This window comes from Mustela nigripes, chromosome 13 (assembly GCF_022355385.1).
Source record: "Mustela nigripes isolate SB6536 chromosome 13, MUSNIG.SB6536, whole genome shotgun sequence".
NCBI lineage: Eukaryota > Metazoa > Chordata > Mammalia > Carnivora > Mustelidae > Mustela > Mustela nigripes.
This window is the reverse complement of record NC_081569.1, coordinates 87,246,510-87,270,618: the sequence shown is the minus strand read 5'-3', so window position 1 is coordinate 87,270,618 and position 24,109 is coordinate 87,246,510. Positions and strand designations below refer to the sequence as shown.

General features: G+C 33.6%; 1 protein-coding gene across 6 annotated transcripts in view; it reads right to left on the bottom strand.

Annotated features, from left to right (window-relative positions):
- MIA2 (MIA SH3 domain ER export factor 2) overlaps positions 1–24,109 on the bottom strand; it is an 80,369-nt gene that overhangs the window by 7,017 nt on the left and 49,243 nt on the right. For 3 of the 6 annotated variants that reach the window (XM_059373116.1, XM_059373120.1, XM_059373119.1), the window contains 10 exons: positions 23,018–23,064; positions 22,055–22,145; positions 20,022–20,160; positions 14,830–14,931; positions 13,818–13,878; positions 13,289–13,324; positions 9,002–9,069; positions 7,128–7,210; positions 5,427–5,555; positions 1,686–1,844 (listed from right to left, as the gene is read on the bottom strand). In XM_059373116.1, the coding sequence (XP_059229099.1) occupies positions 1,686–1,844; positions 5,427–5,555; positions 7,128–7,210; positions 9,002–9,069; positions 13,289–13,324; positions 13,818–13,878; positions 14,830–14,931; positions 20,022–20,160; positions 22,055–22,145; positions 23,018–23,064 (915 nt within the window). Of the gene's footprint in view, positions 1–1,685; positions 1,845–5,426; positions 5,556–7,127; positions 7,211–9,001; positions 9,070–13,288; positions 13,325–13,817; positions 13,879–14,829; positions 14,932–20,021; positions 20,161–22,054; positions 22,146–23,017; positions 23,065–24,109 lie in introns of those variants that run through there. The other 3 variants (XM_059373117.1, XM_059373121.1, XM_059373118.1) reach the window with 2 other exon arrangements.

Here is a 24,109-nt window from a genome sequence, read left to right as displayed (position 1 = left end):
CCAAGGAAACCACTCAGCATCAACTAGAGTTAATGGAAAGAATTATATTTAATGAGCTCCCAAGGGCCCAGGGATGTGAATCAGGAAAGAAAGATCTGGGTGGATAGCCTCAGGCTCATTTCCTCCCTCTTTCAGAATCTTAGCAAAAAACTGTCTCAATGGGTCTGAATTATTAGCCCAATTAAAGGAAGACCAATACCAATGACTGAGATCTAAACCAAGTTTTCCCTTTCTACTTCAAACATGGGATTAATTAAATGGCAGAGCTGGGCAAGTGGATAAAACGGGGAAGCCTGAAAACGTCCCAACTCTTTCTTAAGCAAGTCTCAAGATATCATACTATATCATTATTTTGCTTCTAAAATACATCCCCCCACAATATCAGCAACCTCAGAAATACAAAATCAAAAAGAAAAACAATTTTGCTACAAGCTTGCTATTTTATAAATCATATAACCATGGTGCCCTCCACTGGACAAAATAATTTATTCCTGAAATCTACCAGGGCTTAATGTATACATGGCACTACTTATATAAAGTTGATTTTGATACAGTCCATACTTTATAGTCTAATAGTGACAGAAATAAATACAATGTGGCCAATGCCTTACTAAAGAGGTATACAAATTATGAGTAGTGGCCTACTAAATTCTGACTGGAGGAACCGAAATCGTGGTGTTATGGAGGACGTAAAGCTCGCCCTGAGAGAAAAGGAAGGGTGTACAAGTAAACAAGGGTATTCTGGTCAAACTCAGATACACACCACACATGATCCAACAAGATAAAGCTATGTGGAAGGCACATGACCAATGAGACTGAAATACGGAAAATAAAAACAAATGGTTCCTTGTTTGCTTGCTTTCATACCTTTGTTTTCTACTATCCTTATAAGAAAAGACATGATTAAAAAGAAAGAAAGGGAGAAGGAAAAGATTTGGGGAAGATTGAGATTTTTTCACTTTCCTAATTACACATTTCACCATTACGTAGATTTTAAGACTTATTTATTATTTATTTGAGAGACAGCAGGAAGGAGGAACTGACAAAAAGTAGAATGAATTAAGCTTAAGCAGACTTTGTGCTTAGCGTGGAGCCCAGTGAGGGGCTCAAACCCACAACCCTGAGATCATGACCTGAGCCCAAATCAAGAGTCTGAGGCTTAACTGACTACACCACGCAGGCACCCCACAATTGTTTGGATTTTCTAATATAAATATATATCCCTTATGAGCAATAAAAATAATAAAGATATTCCACAGGAGGGTTGGAGGGGAGCAAAGCAGACTTCTATAACCTGAACAATTACCCCTAATTATCATGTTTGGAAATTTATGCTACTGTTATTTTCTAATATGTATCATGGTTTTTCTTTTGTTTTTTTTTTTTAAGATTTTTTAATTTATTTATTTGACAGAGAGAGATCATAAGCAGGCAGAGAGGCAGGCAGAGAGAGAGGAGGAAGCAGGCTCCCTGCTGAGCAGAGAGCCCGATGCGGGGCTCAATCCCAGGACCCTGAGATCATGACCTGAGCTGAAGGCAGAGGCTTAACCCACTGAGCCACCCAGGTGCCCCTGTATCGGGTTTTTCCTAAGACAGGACATACATGTACTCCTCTTTTCTTCCATTCCTCTATGTTGCACAGACTGGTTGCCTTTCAAATATAAATAATTATACTCTTTCCATACCTGATGGTGGGATCATCATCCTACGATCCTGCTCCCACGGAGGTGAAAGTGATCCAGTGTCTGAAGGTGCTCTGTGAGCATCAGTTAATCTATCACAGTTTGAGTCTCCTCTTTCATTGGTATTCTGATGGTCCAGAGGGTTCCCTGGGCCTCTTATGCCTAATTAAAGAAAAAAATACAATTGTTTCACCTAAAAAAGTATTAAAGACATATCATCAAATGAAACCCAGGCAGCTTGTAAAAAGTGAGAACAATCAGATTCCCACAAAGTTTCCGTAAGACACAATAGACTACAATTCTATCTTACCAAAGCCTAGGACAAAGTCTAGGACAAGGAGGAAATAATAATTTTGCAATGTATATAAACAAACAACTGTCTATTAAAGTCATTTAGAAATGTTACCACCATCATCATTTATACATAAATCAATGGCTAAGCTGTGAATTATAAATACTAAGCCTGAAAAATAGGAGTATAAAGTAAATTGCAAAGTAGAGATTTCTATACCAGAATAGAATAAAATGGAATAAAATATTTATAAAATGAGGTTTTTGTTGCTTACACTAATACGCCAATAGTCAAAAAGAGCATGATTCTTTTAAAGCTGTCATCCTAGACTCTATATACCTATTTTAATAATTCTACAACTACTCACAGTATTTTTTAGAACAACTCTTTTAGAAATGCACTCAGATTAACTTAAAAGCCACTCAAGAAACTGCATCTCAATGTTGAAACAGGACTTTACTTCTGTCCAAAAATGATTTTAACCAGTCTGATTACAAACTTTATACCCACCAGATAAATTTGGCTTTAAAGGGCTTTTAGCAATTTCTGAATATCAAATTCACCTTCAAAAAGAGTTCACAACTCTGAAGGAAAGTCTAAAACAAGAGTTTCAAAAACAACAGCACAGTTGGAATAAACACTTTGAACAATGTAACACTCATTTGGATAAGGAAATCAGCATGCTTACATTTATAAAAGATCATCATCATTATAAAGTTCCCTTCTTATGACCACAAAAAGAACAGTACCTCAATTAATAACATATTCAATTAAAATGGAAAAAAACAAATAAACAATTTTTTAAACACTAAATAACAAAATATGTTAATACTTTACTTATCTATTACTGAGGGGAGAGTAAGATCTTCCCAAATTTATACTGCCCAGAAAACAAAACCCCTTTCCTTTCAAGGAATAACTTTTATTTAAAAAACAACAACAACAACTTTTTAATAGAAATCTAAAATGTTTTCCACATTTCAGTATACCTTTAAGAGACTAAAACAAATCTGACGTTTTCTTGGTAACTTGTTCATATCAGTATAAGAATCCTATTATATATAAACAAATATAATCTTTTAATATTTTTTTATCTACTCCCTTTGTACAGTCAAGAGTAAACTTTTATATTCAGAAGGTCAACTATCTCTTTTCCTTATACTTCTGTATTCTATTAATTTCCCTCAATCTTCCCTTCCAGCCTATTCATCCTTTTAATAAGTTCATTAGAAGAAAAAGGCTGGAAAAGCAGAAAATTAAATTGGTAAAAAATGTGCAAAAGTCAATTAGGCTGGGTTCATCTAGAGTGAAGCACAGATCTTTAAAGGAGACAAAGGCCTTCTTTTGATTGCTTCCTTTCAGAGAACCAAAGCACAGGCCAAATGACTACCAGGTGAAAAATTACAAACTTGAAAATGCTTTGCATTCACACCAAAAGTTACAATAAGGTTACTCTAAAAAGAAATTATTTTCCTTATACTCCATCTTATTTGAACATGTATCTCACCCAAACTTTCAATTTTAAAAAGATAATAAAACAAAGGAAAAGGGCACTCATCATCCTTCTTGGATGGGTCACAGGAAATTTACTTCAAAGCAACTCTTTTAAGACCTACTGATAACTTACCTAAAACTTCCGTAGCTTTTCTAAAAAATAGCAAAACACCCCTGCAAATAATCTAAACACATTATTTCTTGAAAGTAATTAAAAAGGAGAGGAAAGTAATTTAAATAGGAGAGGAGAAATCAAAGGTAATTTTCACTCTTACTCCAAATATTCAATTGACTACAAGCAATCCTTGACTTATGTTATTCAACTTCCAGTGATTCATATTTGCAGTTTAGCCAATTATACCCTGATTTCTAGGGCACTGTTTTTCAGACAGCTGGCTGCAACCCATCGTGGTGCATAAAATCAACTTACTCTTAAGCAGCAATTTTTTTAATGAAATGGAATAGAAATGAATAGAAAGTATCAGAAAGCATAAAAAACATGTAAATGGTTTCTATTACATTTATGTTGATGGGTAATAGAACATGAAAATATATTTCTTACTGTTCAGAGTAAAAAAAAATTAGGGGGAAGATGAATTCTAGTGCATTCATAGCACACATGTGAATTTCGAAATTAGTCCCCTTCCTAAAGTGCTTAAGGCAAAGCTCTCCCAGGACTCCAAGTATCAGTCTGCAACTCACTCTTTCCCCAGTTTTCAGTTCAAAGCCAAGACAAGAAAAGCTTCTCTCTGAAATGTCTCCAGGTTGTAAGCCCAATCAGTAGGTAGGACTGGGAGGTAGGAGAGACCAGTGCTAAGTGTACCAAACCGAGGATGAGGAAAGATTATGTAAACAGGAGATGGGCAAAGGGAGAACATCCCATAACCATAAAGTAGAAAATTCATTCTCTCATTCTTTGGAGACAATCCCAAAGAAAGAGCTCCAAAAATATTTAAAATAATAGTAGGTTCAATTGGGAATTACAGCCTCCATGAGAGACTATTTTGATAAGTAGTATCCATTTCATTATATGAGCTTTTATAAGTTGGGTTTAGTTTGGTGTTTTTAGTCAGATTCAATATGCTAAAATCACTAATAAAAGGGGCAGAATGGGGGTCACAACACTGATGAAGAATGCTTACCAGCTCTCATACAACACAGATGAGGCTAAAAACCTGAGACTTTTGATTTGAGAATAAACAGTACTTTCTAAATCTTTGCTTTTTGCCACAATTCAAGAGAAAATTTTAAAGCAACCTGACAAAGTGAACAAAGCATGGTAAAAGATCAAAAGAGGAAAACTCCAGGTACATAGGTAACACAAGGGTGAGTGCTGAAGTAAATGCAGAAAGACCAAGAGCTAACACATAGGTTTGAAATAGCTGCTGAGATTCTCAAAAACCCATACAGGTAGGTAACAAAGCAGACAATCTTGGGTCAGTTTATCAAAATATTAAGAAATCATTTAGGTCTCCTTTAAGACTCTCATCAAAACTTGGTCTATAAGATAGTACTTCTAATTCCTCCACTCTAAAAAGAAGGCTCTTTCACTTTCTGATTTTCTACAATAAAAGATCATGATAATAAAGTAGAAAAAGAATTTGGAATTTCTACATTTTAATAATATTTCATTAACATACAATTTTATGCCATGTTAGATTGTTATCATATTTTATGTGTTCTTTATAAAGTGCTATAAAATACAGTTTTTAAGAAGCCAAATGATTTAAAGAGATACACATCAAGTGCTTGATCAAAATATAACCTATTATATCCTGTTTCTAAGAGAAAAATATATTAAAATTAGATATCACAGAGCTCCTTTTCCAAACAAAAGTAACCCACAATAAGTGCAAGGAATGCCTGTATTTTCCCAAGGTTTATTTTAAAGATAAGTTGAGATGAAAATATAAAATAAGGAAGAAATCTAGAGTAATAAAGATGTTTAAACAATATACCTCTTCCTCCTCCCCCTGGAAGCAAAGGTGAGAGTCTGAGTGGACCCTCCAACAAAGTTGGAGGGGAGAGAAAAGCTCTCGTTTCAGATGAAGGTCGACCCAATGGTGAGGGACCATATGGGGAATGCTCTGGAATAATTAAAACAGCAAATTTAAATTCATAGTTTCAATTAGCTACACTATAGATTAGAATTCCATTTCAACAATTTCCATCAGGTCACCTATTGCCAATTTAAGTTTAATCCACTTCTTGAATACTAACTATGCCTTGGGTTTTGCTAATATGGGACAGAATTAAATATGGAACCCTAGATTTTTAAAGTCTGTGTACCAAATAGATACACTAGTCAATAAAAACATTATCCTCTTGGTAACTAATACACTTAAATAACCATACACTACTAAGTAAAGGATAATGGTGATATTTAGTGATATTTTAGAGGTATAAGAGGATTTGCAGGCTATGAAGTTTGTTTGGTTTTGCTTTTAATGGCAATATGCTTCCAGATATTTTGGCTGGTGAGGGTTGTACTATTGTAGAAATGCAAAATCCTCTGAAGCACCAGAAATTACTTCTGATTCATTGCCACTGAAAATTCAGATCACATTTATTCATCAAATAAATCACTTTATAAAGAACCAAGAGCCCTATCATTTTACAAACTTCACCACTCCCAAGTAATGATTATGCTTCCAAAGATCAAAAGTCAAGAACATCAAAAAACAAGCTTAAGTACCACCAAAATAATACTTTTTAAATACGTAAATATTATTACAACAAAAGATCAAAGTTTTATTTAATTTTTCTGAAACTTATGCTTTAGATCCAGAAGAGAATTCCTTCTGTATAATTCCCACCACTCCAAACTTTATTACTATTTGAAATTAATAATAATCTGCTATTTTGTTAAATGTAAAAATAAACTTTAATTTTAATGAAATTAGACTCTCAAAAGTGACTTTTATACCTTCAAAACAGTTATTAAAATGGAATTCCACCTATATGAAGATAGCTTTATTTTCACTGCCTTAGATGCTTAATTCCAATTCAATCAAACATTATTTTGAAAAATTTAAATTATTTGGAATAGTATGAGATCATTAAAAATGCTAAGTCTTTAATGAGTGGACAAAAATATTAAATACATCTTCCAAAGAACTGGTCCTCACTTTGAGGTAATTAAAGCAAAGAATGCTCAGATTGTTTTCCCACCTTAACTGACTCTTTTAAATAATTAAAAACGACTGTTCTAATTCTTGTTTTTATATTTTAAGCAAATTCCAAAGATAGTGGATATATAAATAGTCACAACATTATTCCATTTAAGCACTCCTTATTCATTCTCCCCTAAAATAATTATGATTATTTATTATAATAATTATATAATTATTATAAAATAATTATGATTACCTGACTATGTGCCAAGCACTTTGTTTTGCAAGGAGCTCAATGTACTAAATAGACATCATCTTACAAATGCCCACTGAGAAATGGAAGCAGCAATTATTTACATTTTTTGCTAGGGAAACAAAACTCAGAAACCTGGGAGATTGTGCCAGAACTCAAAATAGAATCCTGGTTCCAAAATCTAGAATATTTATAAATAGTAGTATTAATTTATACTAATATAAAAGGTTATGTGCAATATATACATATATATATATATGTATTTTAAACAAGGGTTTAAAAAAAAAAACTACCTCTGCCAAATGCTGTATTTGGAACATCAAGTGCATAAGGATCTTTTTCTAAAAGTTCAAATTTAAACTCTGTTTCAGTTAATCTGCAAATAAAGAACAAACATCTCTAAGTTACTCATCCAAGAAAAGCACCCACATTTCAAGAAAAATGCCACTACCAAGTACAAGGTACTTTTCACTACCTCAATATCTACATAGAAAAAACATGCTTTAAAATTATTTTGATGAGTAATATATGTAATTGTCAAATAACTATATTGTACACCTGAAACTAACAGAACACTGTGTGTTAACTACACTGGAATTAAAATTTTAAAAAGAAACCAAAAGAGGGGCGCCTGGGTGGCTCAGTGGTTTAAAGCCTCTGCCTTCAGCTCAGGTCATGATCCTGGGGTCCTGCGATGAAGCCCCGCATCAGATTCTCTGCTTGGCAGGGAGCTTGTTTCCCTTTCTCTCGCTCACTCTCTCTGCCTGCCTCTCTGCCTACTTGCGATCTCTGTCTAATAAATAAATATTAAAAAAATAAAGAAAGAAAGAAAGAAACCAAAAGAAACAAACAAACAAATATTCTGACCAAAACACCTTTCTATAACCCCACTACTTATTTTGGGGTAACAGGCTTCTTTTCGCCTAATGATAGTGATGTTTTATTGAGTTTTGAAATCACTTTATTTTGTTCTGTTTTCAAAACTGAACTACAGTGGGGGCACCTTGGTGGCTCAGTCCTTAAAAGCATCTGCCCTTGGAGACTTGAGCCTTCGGCTCAGGTCCTGTGACCAAGCCCCGCATTGCATGGGGTGGGTGGGGGGGGTCCCTGCTCAGCTGGGGGCCTGCTTCTACTCTCCCACTCCTCTTGCTGTGTTCCCTCTCTCACTGCCTCTCTCTCTGCCAAGTAAATAAAATCATTAAAAAAAAAAAAAAAAACTAGACTACAGTGAATACCATAATCCCAGAACCCAAAATTTAGAAATAGCAGGGCTTTCCAAGGTCAACCAGTTCAAATCTATCATTTTACAACGAAGGAAACTGAGCAAAAAGTTTACATGATTTATTCAAAATGAAAGTGCAAGGATTAAAACACAAGGCTCCTAGCTCTGAGTCACTTCTGCTTTCCAATGTAATGTTACCCCTGATTCCAATCAGAACATAAAAAAGGAATCCAGTGAACTCATCCTACTCTTTCATTCCTTAGGCCTTTTATCTGAAAGATGTGACATCTTAAAAGAATCATATTTCTAGTTTTTGATCATCGGATCTGAAATAAAATATTTAATCATGTAGTTTTAATTTCAGAGTAGAAAAGACAAGTAAAGAGACTAAACTAATACTGGATAATGTTAATAGTACACTCTGGCAAGAAACTTTAACACCTAGGAAGACTATTTTCTATCCTCCTAGAAAAGAATTTATTCTTCTCTTCGATTATACATTGTAAACTTTCATTCTCCCTTTCATTTTATTTATAAGGCATTGTCATCCAATGAAAGAAAGTCAGAGAATGAAACAATTAACATTTATTCTACCCATTCACCTACTAAAAGATGCCAGTACTCTGAAAATTACTACATCAGAAATTTGTCCTTTCTCTTTCCATCCCCTGTAAATGCCTTCTTCCTACTCTGATTTAAAAAAAGAATTTTTTTGTTATACTTTTTACAGAAGAACAAGTGAACAGTTTACTTCTGTTAAAATAACTTCTCTAAGACAAGTGTTTCAAACAAAAGAATCTAGTAACTCATAATAAAATAAATATTTCACCATCAGATATGCTGGATTCATGCATATTTATCTCTACAAAAGCATTATATAATACATAACAATTAAAAATAAAGTACTAAACTAAAGCTTTAAAGTGTTCCCGCAAAGATACTTACTTTTGTCTATTGTAAGCATTTTCCTTCCTCAATTCATTAAGAGCTCTTTCAGCATTCCGAGCTGCCAACTTAAAGAAAATAATAAATTTTTAATCTTTTTTTGAAAATACACTTAAAACTAACACAAACAAATGTAAAATGAAAGATAGGCAAGTACTCATAAATATCATAATCAATTACATATCCATTTCAGAAAGTCAATGTAAAATTTTTAACTTAGGGAATTTTTAAAAACGGAATGAGTTTCCTATCAGTATCAAGGCTGGAGTCTGATCATGTACTTGCCAATGAATGCTGTTATATAGATGTGGAGTCAAGGATCAGCAGCATTTGGTGCTGTAAAATCCAAATAATATGACAAAAGCAATGTAAGAAGACCCAAGCTTAGGGTGATGGGAATGGAGACTCAGAATCATTAGGCACATGTACGCTGGCTATAATATCATAGACAGCTGTCTTTGAAGAGGAATCACTACCATTTAGTGAAACCATAAAGGTCTATAACAGCTTCACAGCATGCCCATATAGGACATTTTTTAAATGGCTGAATATAATCAAAGTGTGCAGCATGTCTGTTCAGCACATAGCATTTTAAAAATCAATTCCTACAGTCTTACATTTGTTTAGTGAAATGTTTATGTAATAAAAAGTTAGAAAATCAGAGTACGTATGTTTCATAAAATAAATTTACACTTATAATAAATACCAAGAACATACAATATTCCTAAACAGTTTGTGGGCAAAGGTTAAACGTGTATGGAATGCTGCATGTCTTCCAGTCATTCTGTGAACTCTCCAGTTAAGAAGCAACAGTGTCTGGAATATCAGACCTGGCCAAACTAATGCAATCCACTTGGGCAAATATATTTATCATGCAAAGGTAGGCAAATTAACTCAATTTATAACCATAACTTTTTATAAGTAAAAAGATCGATCAAATGTATTCACTTAAAATTATGAAGTACACATTAAAACTGACATTAACTGGCCAAAGAATAAAGTATGTTAAATATTCCTCACAGACACAAAATAAAGCTTAACCATATTTTAGCATTATTATCAAAAAGATTTCATGTATAAATCACTTTCTAACATATAAGCATAAAATCAACTTTATACTGATAAAAAGAATATTACACCATAACAATTTTAGTTAATAAAATACCAATTCATTTAATAATGCAGAACCAAAGCCACTTCTAAATGTTTTCCACACATTTAGTATAACTATTTACTCTTGATTTTAAGGCATAAGACAATGAAAAGTTAATAAGTCAAAAGTAAATTTGACTAATATTACAATGCTATCAATATGAACGACATATCTACAAAAAATATAAATATAAATCACTGATGCTAAATGATTAGAGTCTTTTGAAAAGCTTACACTTCAAAGGTTAGGTAAAACTGCATTTCACTGAATGACCACACTGTATTCAGATATTAAATACTTAAAATATGCAAAAAAGCATCTATAATTGCATATTAAAAATACGCAAAAAAGCATCAAAAAAAACATCTATACATGTAAGTATTAAGGGAAAAGAAACAGTCCCTATCTTAAGTTTAAATCTGTGGTAAGGACAACTATAAACGACCACAGTACTTGCCACAGAACACATAAAAGCAAAGTATTATGTGAGTTCAGAGGAAGAAAAGATGAAATCTAATGGGATGGAACAAAGAAATGCTCAAAAAAAAAGTAACATCTGAAATTGTGAAATTATTTGTAATAGTAAAAAAGTAGAACCAAAGGAAACATTTATCAAATGGGAAAGGCTTATATAGATATAAAATATTCATAGAAAAATATCTATAATATATTTAAATAAAGCAGAATATAAAACAGTAATATATAGTATGTTTTCATTTTTTAAAACATACCTGTGATTTATGTCTGAATATATTTTTTTAGGTATAGAATAAATGAAAGTGATATTGCTTATTACTTCTTTGTACATCTTTTCTATATAGTCTGAACTTTTTATTCAGTAAGTATGCATTATTTTTATAAAATCTAAAAAAAAAAAAAAAAATGAAGGATGCCTGGGTGGTTCAGTTGGTTAAGCATCTGCCTTTCGGCTCAGGTCATTATGTCAGGAGCCCTACATCGGTCTCGCTACTCAGTGGAGAGTCTGCTTCTTCCTCTCCCACTGTCCCTCTCCCACTGTCCCTCTCCCTGCTTATATGTGCACCCTTTCTCTTTCTCTCTCTCTCAAATAAATAAAATCTTAAAAAAAAAAAACAAAACACTTTAAGACATAAAGGATATTTTTTGCATTTTTTAAAGATTTTATTTATTTGACTGAAAGAGCACAAGTTGGGGAGTGGCAGGCAGAGGAAGAGGGAGAAGTAGGCTCCCTGCTAAGCAGAGAGCCTGCGTGGAGTTTGATCCCAGGACCCTGGGATCATGACCTGAGCCAAAGGTAGATGCTTAACACCTAACCAACTGAGCCACCCAGGTACCCCTTTTTTGTATGTTTTAACATGAAGTCAATGTCATTATTTACTAAACAAGAAATGCAATGTACAATAACAGAAAAAGCTCAGACTTGGAATAAAAAATTTCAATCTTTACCCTTCACTCTTTGGTCATGTGACCTTGGGCTATTTTCTCATCTGTAAAATTTGAATTATAATACCTATTTTACAGTTCTTATGTGGACTGAATGAGTTATATATGCAAAATGCCTTTAAGTATAGTGCTTAGAACACAAGACACTAAAGTTTCTCTCATTTTTTTTTTAACGCTCTTCTCATCTTTAAAAAATTATCTGTTCTGGGACGCCTGGGTGGCTCAGTTGGTTGGACAACTGCCTTCGGCTCAGGTCATGATCCTGGAGTCCCGGGATCGAGTCCCGCATCGGGCTCCCAGCTCCATGGGGAGTCTGCTTCTCCCTCTGACCTCCTTGCTCATGCTCTTTCTCACTGTCTCTCTCTCTCAAGTAAATAAATAAAATCTTTAAAAAAAAAATAAATAAATAAAAAATTATCTGTTCTTAGTATTCAGAAAGTAACAGGGAGTGGTGAAAAAGACTTAATTCATCTCCCAAGCCCAGCTTAATTCAATAACAAAACTTCACTTGAACCCTCAGTACAAAATCTGAGAAATGGGAAGAGCCCTGATATTCAACATGTCTAATTCAGAATCTATGCTAGAATCTCCACTCCAAGAAATATCCACATCTAAGAAATATCTCCCAAGTTACAGTGCAATAGTGTAGTAACAGTTAACATGTACTGAGGGCTTATTATGTGTCAGGCATCTGGCTAACAGCCTTACGTGAGTTATCTTACTTATTCATCATAATAACTCTATGAAATAGGTACTACTGCTATATCTTTCCTTACGGGTAAGGAAACAAGAATGGTTGTTACAGGTGGTAGAACCAGGATACCAACCATGACAGGCTGACCCCAGACTCCATGTATTCACCCGCTGTGCAAACTGTCTCCCCTTGAAGACTCCTAGGGACAAGTCCTACAAACGCCAGCTATTTTAACAGTTCTACATGTTAAACGGATCATTCCTATGGTTAGTAAAACCTGCATCCTTATCATTTCCTCACACAGTACTCCTCTGGGAGCACTGACATGCCATTTCTCACAATAATCTTTTTCTTGATGTGTATCAAGTAATTCAACACTGAGAATCAGATACCCGAATTGTATGACTTTCATGACTAGAAGAGGCTTTTAATATCACTTAGTTCAATCTGTTGTTTTCACAGATGAGTAAACAGGCCCAGTAATCTTAAGTAATTTGTCCACAAGTACTGGTGGCAATCCAGGGCCCTCAAACAATTAATCCATGAACATTACATCACCTCCCACAGATAGAAAGTAAGATCCTTGCAAAGTAAAAGCAAAGAGGGAAAAATCAGATTTCTGTGAATAACTGTGTTATAACAAAGTATTTCGTTCATAAAGAACATAATGTCAGGGGCGCCTGGGTGGCTCAGTTGTTAAGCATCTGCCTTTGGCTCAGGTCATGATCCCAGGGTCCTGGGTTCCAGCCTCATATCGGGCTCCGTGCTCTGCAGGAAACCTGCTTCTCCCTCTCCCGCTTCCCCTGCTGTATTCCTCTCTCACTGACTCTCTCCCTGTCAAATAAAGAAAATTAAAAAAAAAAAAAAAAAAAAAAGAACATAATTTCGCTACCAGTAAAATTAAAAGAAACTGATTTTATTTAATACTAACTTAATTTGCAGTGTGGAAGTGTACCTTTTAAACCGCTCATTTAAATTAGGAAAAAGAACAACGTGACAAAGAGAATTTGATACTTACCCAATTATCATGTGCTTTTTTCTCATAGGAAATAATCTGAAAAAGAAATTCATTAAAATACTACTGATTTTCTTAAATAAAAAATTTTGCATCTACCACTATGATTTAGTACACAACTTATAAACTCAAAAATAACTCAAGCATCTCTGAAAAGTAACATTTTAAAGCAAATTTTCATATACACATGATTTAAAATAAAAACTGAATGAATTTTTGTCTAGTAAATTTGTTTTATGCAATAATCAACTACAATGAGTTACCAACTAAGAGATAATTAGCCCAAGTGAATATGAGAGCCCAATGTGGGTATATGTTTATTCAATCCACATTCTCAAAGAAGCAGGACACATGGCAATTTTAAACAAGCTCTCTTATTCCAGAAATTTGGCTCCCTATAAATGTCCCACAGACAGGTGCAAAACCTCAAGAGAGGTGTGCAACTATCAAGTGACTATATTCCTGTATCAAAATAGAGATAAACAACTCAAACAAATCATAATTGTTTTAATTTACACACACACACACATACCTGCCCTTGGTAAGAATGAACGGTTCTCTCCAATTCTTCCTCAAGATCTTTGGCTCGCTTTCTATAAGGAATAATCATTCTACTATTAACATATACTAAGAAATGAGAAGATATACTATGTCTCTTGAAAATATCAGTTAAAACACCTAAAGTGCTTTGTTTAATATAAAAAATAACTCCAGAACTTCACACATCAATCACCTTTAAGACTTCTAAAGCAGTATATTTTTCTTGACATAATTTTAACATTAATTGTGCTTTAAGAGTACTATTACTTGGGTTTACCTAAACCAATGGTCATGCAAGAATTTATATAGTATATTGGTTTGTTTTTATTTTTATGCAGTATGACCTTGGAAAACTTATTCTGATATCTATAATTTTAACAGAATTCTAAGAAATTAGCTGTCTGTGTGAAGTAAAATGTTACTTACTACCTTTACACAACTAGTAAAATAATTTCTTCTTTTGGATAAAACCCAAGCTTATTCTTCTAACACAAAATGAAATATAAGAACTATCTGGGACACTGCTAAATCTTCCACCTTATTTTCTCTAGGTTTTCTATTATTTCCATGGAACTAATGATGAGTGAACCAAGGAAAAAACCAGACATATGAACACTTTTTCAGACCTTTAGTTGTGGTTCACTCTTTTTGAGGCAGACTTCCCGAATTCCTTAATATTGTACACATTCTTCCCCATTTTAACCAAAAAGGAAAGACCCTGAAATTAATGGCTATTCATAAATTTATTCACATTAACATAAAATAGAATTTCCCATGTTCAAGTACAACTAATGTGAGAGATTTAAAATCATACACACCGAAAGGAAAACATTTTTTTCCTTCTTATATTTTCTGTGTAATTGCATAATAGCAAGATATCCAAATGAAAAATCATCAGAAAAATATTGGGTTTATTTTTTTTGGTTGCTTTATTACTTTTTCTGATATTGGGTTTTTGATACCCTCCCCACCTTGAAAAGAAAGGAGTAAAATATATTTGATACCTGTATGTCTCCAGCTCCTCAAATGCATGACTTATCTTTTCATCTGCTTTGGAAAGTTTCCCCTCTTTCTCCAATCTGTAATTTTCCTCTACTGTTAATTTCCTTAAAACAAAAAATATCTTTTTTTATAGTATGTCATAAGATAATCAAATATATCTTATTAATTATATGGCAACTGGTGCTTCCCACAAAGCAATTTGCATAATACCACTAAAAACATCACATGCAAGAAAAAAAGTACCTGTGTAAATATTCTGGGTGTGGAACTTAATATTATAAACTGAAATTATAAACCATCCTGTCTAATAAAGTGCTGTAAGACTTTATCATAAAAATAAGACCAAAGGTAAATATTAGTAAAGACTATCTGACTATATATTATTTATCAAGACTTATCATATAGCGCAACATACATTTATTAGACAAGAAGTCACCAAGTAATGAACTGTAAATCAGTAATTTTTAAATTGGTTATTAAGTCGTTAACATAGTAAATTGGGCTTCCAGGACAGTTCACACACACAAAACAATAACAAAAACACTTTTAAAGAAACCAAAGTAAATAAAAGTAGTAGTAATAGTTGTACTTACTACTTGAAGTTCTTTTAATAATAATAGCTAACTTAGTGAGCCATTAGTATGTGCAAGAAATTGTTCTTAGACTCTTACATATATTATTACCCTACATAATTATCACAATAGCTCTACAAGAAGAGAAAGGAAGCACAGAGAAACTAAGTAAGTGAACCTCAGCATAGAGCTATTGTCACTACTTAGTCACTACTTAGTGACTCCATTATACTATATTACTCATGTTGTTTCACATGATATCATCAGTAACAATGGTCCTTCAAGAAATACTTATTGAACACCACAGGAAATCATATTTCACATCATAAATGTGAATGTCTTCCCTTCTTCATGAACTTTGGGGAGGAACATGACATATTACTGAAGAAATTCAACAGGGCAGGAATAAATGTTTTATATGCCACAAACTACATTACTAATTGCTAAGAGAGCACTCGCTAGGTCAATCCTTTCATAGCTGTTAGAAGAAAATAAAAGTCATCCCTTCAGAAGAAGCATGAAAAGTCTAATGGATTTGGAGATGGAAGGAGGTGTATATTTACAGAATCTAGATTAAAAATGGTCAGAAATTCTCTGACACCTCTGCTGCTGAGAAGTAAAGTCTAGGAACCTTGCCTTCAATTTGGGTAGGCTCATTAATGATGGAAATTGCACTATAAAAGCTTGATGATTAGACAAAAAACAATCACATCTTATTTCACATATTTAAAGCATCATATTGGGGCGCCTGGGTGGCTCAGTGGGTTAAGCATCGATTATGGCTCAAGCTTGTGAGATCGAGCCCTGCATCAGGCTCCACACTGGGCATGGAACCTGCTTAAGATTCTCTCTCTCCCTCTCCTTCTGCACAGCCCTCTATGCTCATGTGCTCTCTCTAGCTCTCTCTCTCTAAAAATAAGTAAAATAAAAATCTGAAAAAAGATTCTCTTCCTCTCCGCCACTCACTCTCTAAAAAAATATAATAATAATAATAAAGCAACATATCAAGCTTCTGTGTTACATTATTTTACTTCTCTCGAATATTAGACCTGGAAAAGTGCTAGCAATATAATATTTCAATCACAGAAAAAAATCAATCTAGCATCTGGAAAATGACTGAATCTAAATCATACTGGTATGCAGGCAAAAAATTTAATTTAACATTTTACTAATACTATCAACTCTCTATATTCTGCTCTAAAGAAAAAACAGTGGCACAGTTCATTGAATTTGAGTAATGAATATTTTAAATATAAAAATGAAATATAGAGTATTTGGGGAATTCAAAACATTTCAGATTAATGAATGAAATCACAATGTCAACAATACACACAGAGCCAGGATTCTACTCAGCTTCCCACCCTTGCTCTGTAGTACCTCTGAAAGCTACTACAGAGAACACCTTTCTCTTTGAAATTTTAAACATTACTCACTGAAATTCTATAATCAACCAATCAATCAAATTTTTAAAATACACTCAAAAGTATTCCTTTAACCTCAGATAATCCCATTTATGTCCAAATTTTGTTCACAGTGTCTTTCATCCTAACCTAAAATGAAGGGTCATCCATTCCTAAATTCACTGATGGAGGTGTCCACTCTGTGGCTCTTCCATTTAGTCAAGTTTATTTCTCTTACATATCCTGAGCAGTCCTGAGTGGCCCAAAGGTACATGATAAACAGCAAATTTTTAATTTTTGAATAAACTCCAAATAATGACTGAAGTACACAGCTTGGCAATAATAGAGCTTAACTAATCCCCCAGCATCCTGATGGCAATGTAATGTTAGTATTTTCTACCAACATTTCCAAATACATAAAGAAGAATTTCATTCCTATTAGTTACATTCTATAAAGTCACCACAAATCCTAAATTAGCAAATAATAAACCAGTGCTCTTAAGGGAATCAGAATTACATTTCTGTATGCTCTAATGATAGCATTTTCATTTACCTGTCAATACATAACCCTGTTTTATGTGTGTTAGTTTAAAGACACCTTATTTAACATCTGTTGTTAAAACTGACACTTATACTTTCTCTGTAAGATATACCACAGCCTTTTTGCACTTAGGAACACTAAACTGCACTTCAGCAAAATAGCGGGGGACCATTTTAAACCACTAAATCACCAACAAAAAGCACAATAATGTGGCACTATATATAATGCAAAAAGGACAACCATTGACAAAATTAGAGCTGAAATACAAAAGCAGATTGGGAATGTACATATTGGACAATTCAAATTGTTTGCCATTCTGTGCATGTCTAAGAATGACCACTACAGTTCCATGAGTACTGATCTGGGGTTAAAAGTAAGTTTTCACACACACGAAACAGGCAAACATATCAAAAAATGGGCAGAAGATATGAACAGACACTTCTCCAATCAAGACATACAAGTGGCTATCAGACACATGAAAAAATGTTCATCAACATTAGCCCTCAGGGAGATTCAAATTAAAACCACATTGAGATATCACCTTACACCAGTTAGAATGGCCAAAATTAACAAAACAGGAAACAACATGTGTTGGAGAGGATGTGGAGAAAGGGGAACCCTCTTACACTGTTGGTGGGAATGCAAGTTGGTGCAGCCTCTTTGGAGAACAGTGTGGAGATTCCTCAAGAAATTAAAAATAGAGCTTCCCTATGACCCTGCAATTGCACTCCTAGGTATTTACCCCAAGGATACAGATGTTGTGAAAAGAAGGGCCATCTGTACCCCAATGTTTATAGCAGCAATGGCCACAGTCGCCAAACTATGGAAAGAACCAAGATGCCCTTCAAAAGACGAATGGATAAGGAAGATGTGGTCCATATACACTATGGAGTATTATGCCTCCATCAGAAAAGATGAATACCCAACTTTTGTAGAAACATGCACGGGACTGGAAGAGATTATGCTGAGTGAAATAAGTCAAGCAGAGAGAGTCAATTATCATATGGTTTCACTTATTTGTGGAGCATAACAAATATCATGGAGGACAAGGGGTGTTAGGAGAAGGGAGTTGGGGTAAATTGGAAGGGGAGGTGAATCACGAGAGACTATGGACTCTGAAAAACAATCTGAGGGGTTTGAAGTGGCAGGGATTGGGAGGTTGGGGTACCAGGTGGTGGGTATTATAGAGGGCACGGATTGCATGGAGCACTGGGTGTGGTGAAAAAATAATGAATACTGTTTTTCTGAAAATAAATAAATTGAAAAAATTAAAAAGAAAAAAAATAAGTTTTCACAAGTAGGTAAATTTGCAAATACAGAAACTAAGATTGATGAGATCAACTGTAAGAACTTTCATTAAAGGGGCTTGAAATTAAATTAATTAAATCAAGTAATATTTTATCTACTTTTACGATGAAAAATATATCTTATAGTGGTATTTGAAAATCTGGGCTCTCCAGATCAGTGTCTTTTTTTTTTTTTTTTAGATTTCATTTATTTATTTGACAGAGAGAGATCACAAGTAGGCAGAGAGGCAGGCAGAGAGAGAGAGGAGGAAGCAGGCTCCCTGCCGAGCAGAGAGCCCGACGCGGAGCTCAATTCCAGGACCCTGAGATCATGACCCGAGCCGAAGGCAGCGGCTTAACCCACTGAGCCACCCAGGCACCCTCTCCAGATCAGTGTCTTAACAGTCTTCTGTGTATCTATGCATTTAGGCATCAGTTGCCACATACATAGAATCTTTCACTCTAATATATAAAGGTACTAAACATATTTATTCATGTATTCAACAAATGTTTATTGAATAACTACTATGTGCCAGACAGAGTATTAGGCACCAAAAATACAGAAGAAAAGAGAATAAAGCAATTCTTTCATGGAGTTTACCTTTAATGTTGGGAAGATTAAAAAAAAAAAAAGGACAATCATTCATCAGAGGACTATAAGGGCTATAAAGAAAAATAAAGCAAGACAAGAGGATAGGGATTACAGTTATTATCTTAGGGTAATCAGGTAAAGATTCTTTGAAGCAACATTTGAACCTAGACTCAGATGAAATGAAGGATTTAACCTTACACAGGGTAATACCAGTTCAAGGCAGAAAGAGCTAGTAGAAAAGGCCTTGAGGTACAGATGTGCTTAGCATACTAAAGATTATTGAGAAGGCCAGTGCGGCTGGAAAGTAATGAAGGAAAAAGAAAATGAATAAGTAAAAATAAAAGGCATAACCAGGAAAAAAAATAAAACGAAGCAAAAGTTCAGATCTTAACAGAGTCTTGTAGGCCACAGGCTTTGGATTAAATTCTAAGTGCCATATGAAGGCACTTGGGAGTCTGCAAACAAGACAGAGACAATATCCATAATTTATATTTTAGAAGGGGCATGCCACTGCAAACAAATGTGTAGGAAGTTACGTGGAAAGAGACTACTCATAAGGTTACTGCAATAAACCAGGCATCAATGATAATGGTTTAGATGAGACTCATATTAGGAAAGGTATGAAAAATGATCAGATTCAGAAGAAAAGGTGTTTCAAAATCAAATAACGTCCTTAAAAATGAACTGATGAGATATTACCCAATCATAAATTGAGCACTTTGAGTATCACATAAGGTGAATATGCACTATTTTAAGCTATTTTACTTGCCAAACAGCAAACTTATCAATATAATTTTTATTACCTGTGAAGTGTCATTTCATTTTCTTGATATAATTCGGTCATCACTTTAAGCTTCTGCTGAAGCTTTTGATTCTCACTTTCAAATTGTATATTTTCTGACTGTAAAGATGCTTGCTCAGTCTGGAGACTTTCAAGATATTCTATAGAAAATTTTTAAAAATCACGATTAAAGGAGTAAATATTTGAGATGCACATTAACACTTCATAAAGATTAAAATTACCAAAAATAATAATTATTAATAAATAAAATTCTTTCCACAGAAAATGTATATTTTGTTCACCTAAATGCTTTTTAGTATTTTAATTAAAGAACTAGAAAAACTGGGGCGCCTGGGTGGCTCAGTGGTTAAGCCTCTGCCTTCAGCTCAGGTCATGATCTCAGTGTCCTGGGATTGAGCCCGGCATCGGGCTCTCTGCTCAGCAGGGAGCCTGTTTCCCCCTTCTCTCTCTGCCTGCTTCTCTGCCTACTTGTGATCTCTGTCTGTCAAACAAATAAATAATATATTAAAAAAAAAAAAAAGAACTAGAAAAACTGTTATAATTTTTTTTATTACTCGAAGATTTCCCAAAATCTTCAATATTCTAATTCCAGCATCTAATTTTCAGTTAGGGTGCCAAAAACCAATAAAATTCTCAAGAAGGTTATGGAGATGAGAATTCTAAAGCGAAATATTTTAGTTCAATATTTCCTCTGGGCACCTTTCAGTTGGTTAAGTGGATGCCTTGGCTCAGGGCATGATCCCAGGATCCTGGGATTGAGTCCCCTGTCGGACTCCCTGCTCAGCAGGGAACCGGTTTCTTCTGCTGCTTGTTTTCCCCTGCTCACGCTTGGTGTGTGTATGCACACTCTCTCTCACAAAAATAAAATCTTTAAAAAAAAAAACAGTTCCTGTGAACTACTTCTACATAATAAACAATGCCTATTTTTATCTGGTAAAAAGTTTACAGGTTAATACTTAACTTCTGGCCAGCCCTCCTTTTAAGCAAAATTTAGATATATGTTATAAGTCAGATCAGAAATTTCAATCTTCTGATAAGAAATGGTACAAAACCACCCTAGCTTAATCCAGATCAAGATTGGAGAGAAAAATACCAGTTTTAGCTTGTTTCAAATGCTAACTTACCTAAAAGAATTATCTATAAAACAAAAATTAACAATTTTAAGTAATTATGAGTGCTAGATAATTAGCACATTGTTATTAAAATCCTCATTTATCTTTCAACTTCATAACTCCACCTCTGACCTCCTCTAAGATTGAGGTGCCATCTCCCAAAACATGTATATAAATCATCACCACAAATCTTTTTAAGTAGGTTCAACACCCAGTGTGGGGCTTGCACTCATGACTCTGTGATTCAGAGTCACATGGTCTACGGACTAAGCTGGGCAGGCGCCCCCACCGCAAATTTTAATGCGAAACTTACTCCGTGTATTGAGGGCAGTTTCAAAAGTCACCAAATCATACTAACAAGCATTAAAAATTTTAGCAATCATATGTAATAGCATTCTAATTACTCTAAAGGTATATAAGTATTCATCTATTAATCATATACATCAAAAGGAAGGTTTAAAGTAAATATGCTAACATTAAATGAAGTCTTTCCACAGAAATTTTTAAATCTACATCACAAGAAAACTGTTGACCCAGGCTTTAAGCCAATGTCAAGAACAGTTATTTAACAGATATTAATGTTGGATATCATCTCTGGTAAAACTTGATCACAGGGATGATCTTTTAAAAGTTAACAGTTTTAATATGCTACTTTTTAACATCTAAAACCATATCATACATATAACACTAAAATTCAAGATAAGTTTGGTTTTACATTTTTTTAAATAATATCATTATTTTATTTCATATGAATATGGAAGAAACTAATAATCAGGCTTTACCACCACAAGCAAAAATCTCAGTACTAATTTTCCACAAATCAGAAACAAAAGTAAAAGCTAAAAAAACAATCAAATTGGGCCTTTCTGTAATTGATTCAATTAACAGTACCATTCTGTATAAAAAGATATAGATAACCTACCTGTAAGATCTTCTTTTGTCTTATCTACTTCAGATAATTGAATGTAAATTTGGTTTCTTTCTCCTTCTAGGGTTTTTAAAGAAGTCTTTAACTTCAGAGAATGGAAGAAAAAAACAAAACATTAGTCAGTTACACCAAAAAAGGAAAAACAAAAAATCTCAATATACCATCCCAACCTTTTGAAGTTCTTTTATCATTCTGATGAAATTGTCACCTATAAAGCATTAACCAACAATGCAGCTTCCATCTTGAAAAGTTAACAGTCATTAGTAGTTGTAAATGTCAGAACAGAGACAGAGAAGATCAATAACTCATCCTTAAAAAGGTATTTTATTAAAATTAAAAAGGTATTATATTCTTATTAAATATTATTTATATATTATTCATATTTATTATATTATTATTTATTAAAACAGTATTATATTAAAAAGATATTTTCATTATATTTACTTTCAACACAGAAGTTTTAATTAAAGCAACCTTCAAATTACATTACCAAGCTTTCACAAAGTTCAGTAAAGATCAAGATGCCACTAGTACAATGGAAAAGAGAAGGGATAAACCAGAAGAAAGTGAACCTAGCATTTACTTCTCAAATTAGGATATGGGGCAACAGGAATATAGGAAAATACTGCTATCAGAGGAAGAAGAATGCTCAAAGATAGAAACATGACAGAAAATACACTAAATATTTTTAATATATTCCTTATCCAAAAACATTAGTGTAGACTTTAAAAATCTGTATTAAGATACATTCTAAAAATTAACAATATGAATTTCCAAACTTATTATAGAAAAGAAAGAAGCATTGATAAAGAAATCCTGATCACTTCTGAAAATTTAGATTTCTTCTATGGTGGTAACTATAAAATAGTCTTTTAAAATAATTACTAAGGACATACAGATTTAACCCAAGTTCTATTTCCTTCTCTATATTCTTTATATTTATGCAGTAATGCAAACCTTAGCGGCATGAACCAACGTCTTCAAAGCTCCTTTTGGTTGATTATCTATAGTAAAAAACAAAAACAATAAATTGGGGAAACAGTGCCACACCAAAACAGACATCCAAGTGATTTTATTAGTTCATACAACTAGAGCCTTATAATCACCCTTCTTGCTACAATAAAGAATTTGATATAAGGCAGGACAGCCTTGGACATGTTCCCAAGAAGCTAAATAATAAGGCACTGAAAGTACCACAATTTCATTTAACGAGGTTCTTCACTACTGACTCCAAGAACAAATTTATAATAAGAAGGTCTCAACTATTCTTGAAATCTTTTAGCATACAAAATATAAGTGCAATTATACTCCAAATTAAAAGGACATTAAACAAATTTGCATTTTTTCATTACAAAAGGAATTGCTTCTTGTAAGATAAAGCAGAATAAAACAAAGAACATGTATTCACTTTTGGAATATAGTTTTCTTTCAGTGCATTAATGGTATCACCAAAGAAATTTCTAAAGAAAAAAAAAATACCTTCTGCTCCTTAATATGTATTAATTATGCAAAGGGTAGAGGGAGAAAAAAGAGACAGGACACAAAGGTCAGAAGAGTCACCACTGGGAGAAACTAGTAAAAGAGAAACAAAACACTTCTGTACTCTTTTTGCAATTTCCAATGAGTCTGCAGTTATGTCAACAAAAAATTCTTTTCTCAAGTCAAAGAACTGGTTTGAAAATACAGTGAGCAGCTATACTGAACCTAACTCCTGCTTGAGTTCCAGACCATAACCAGCAGTGGTGATAACAATTTGTAATGGACAGGATTAAAGTACTGAGCCATCTAATTAAAACATACAAACAAAAACCAATATCCTAAGGTATTTGTCTATATAACACTCATTTTTTAAACTACCCACCCATTCATCTGATTACCTGACATGACAGGGAAAAACAGGCACTGAAATTATTATGATGCAATGAGAAAATATACAATATATAAAAAGAACATGGAGGAAAGAAGCTGTAAGTCTGTCTGAGGAGTTTGGAGAAATATTTACTAAAAAGGCAGTATTCTAACCGAAGCTTAATAAGGGATGGCAAGAGA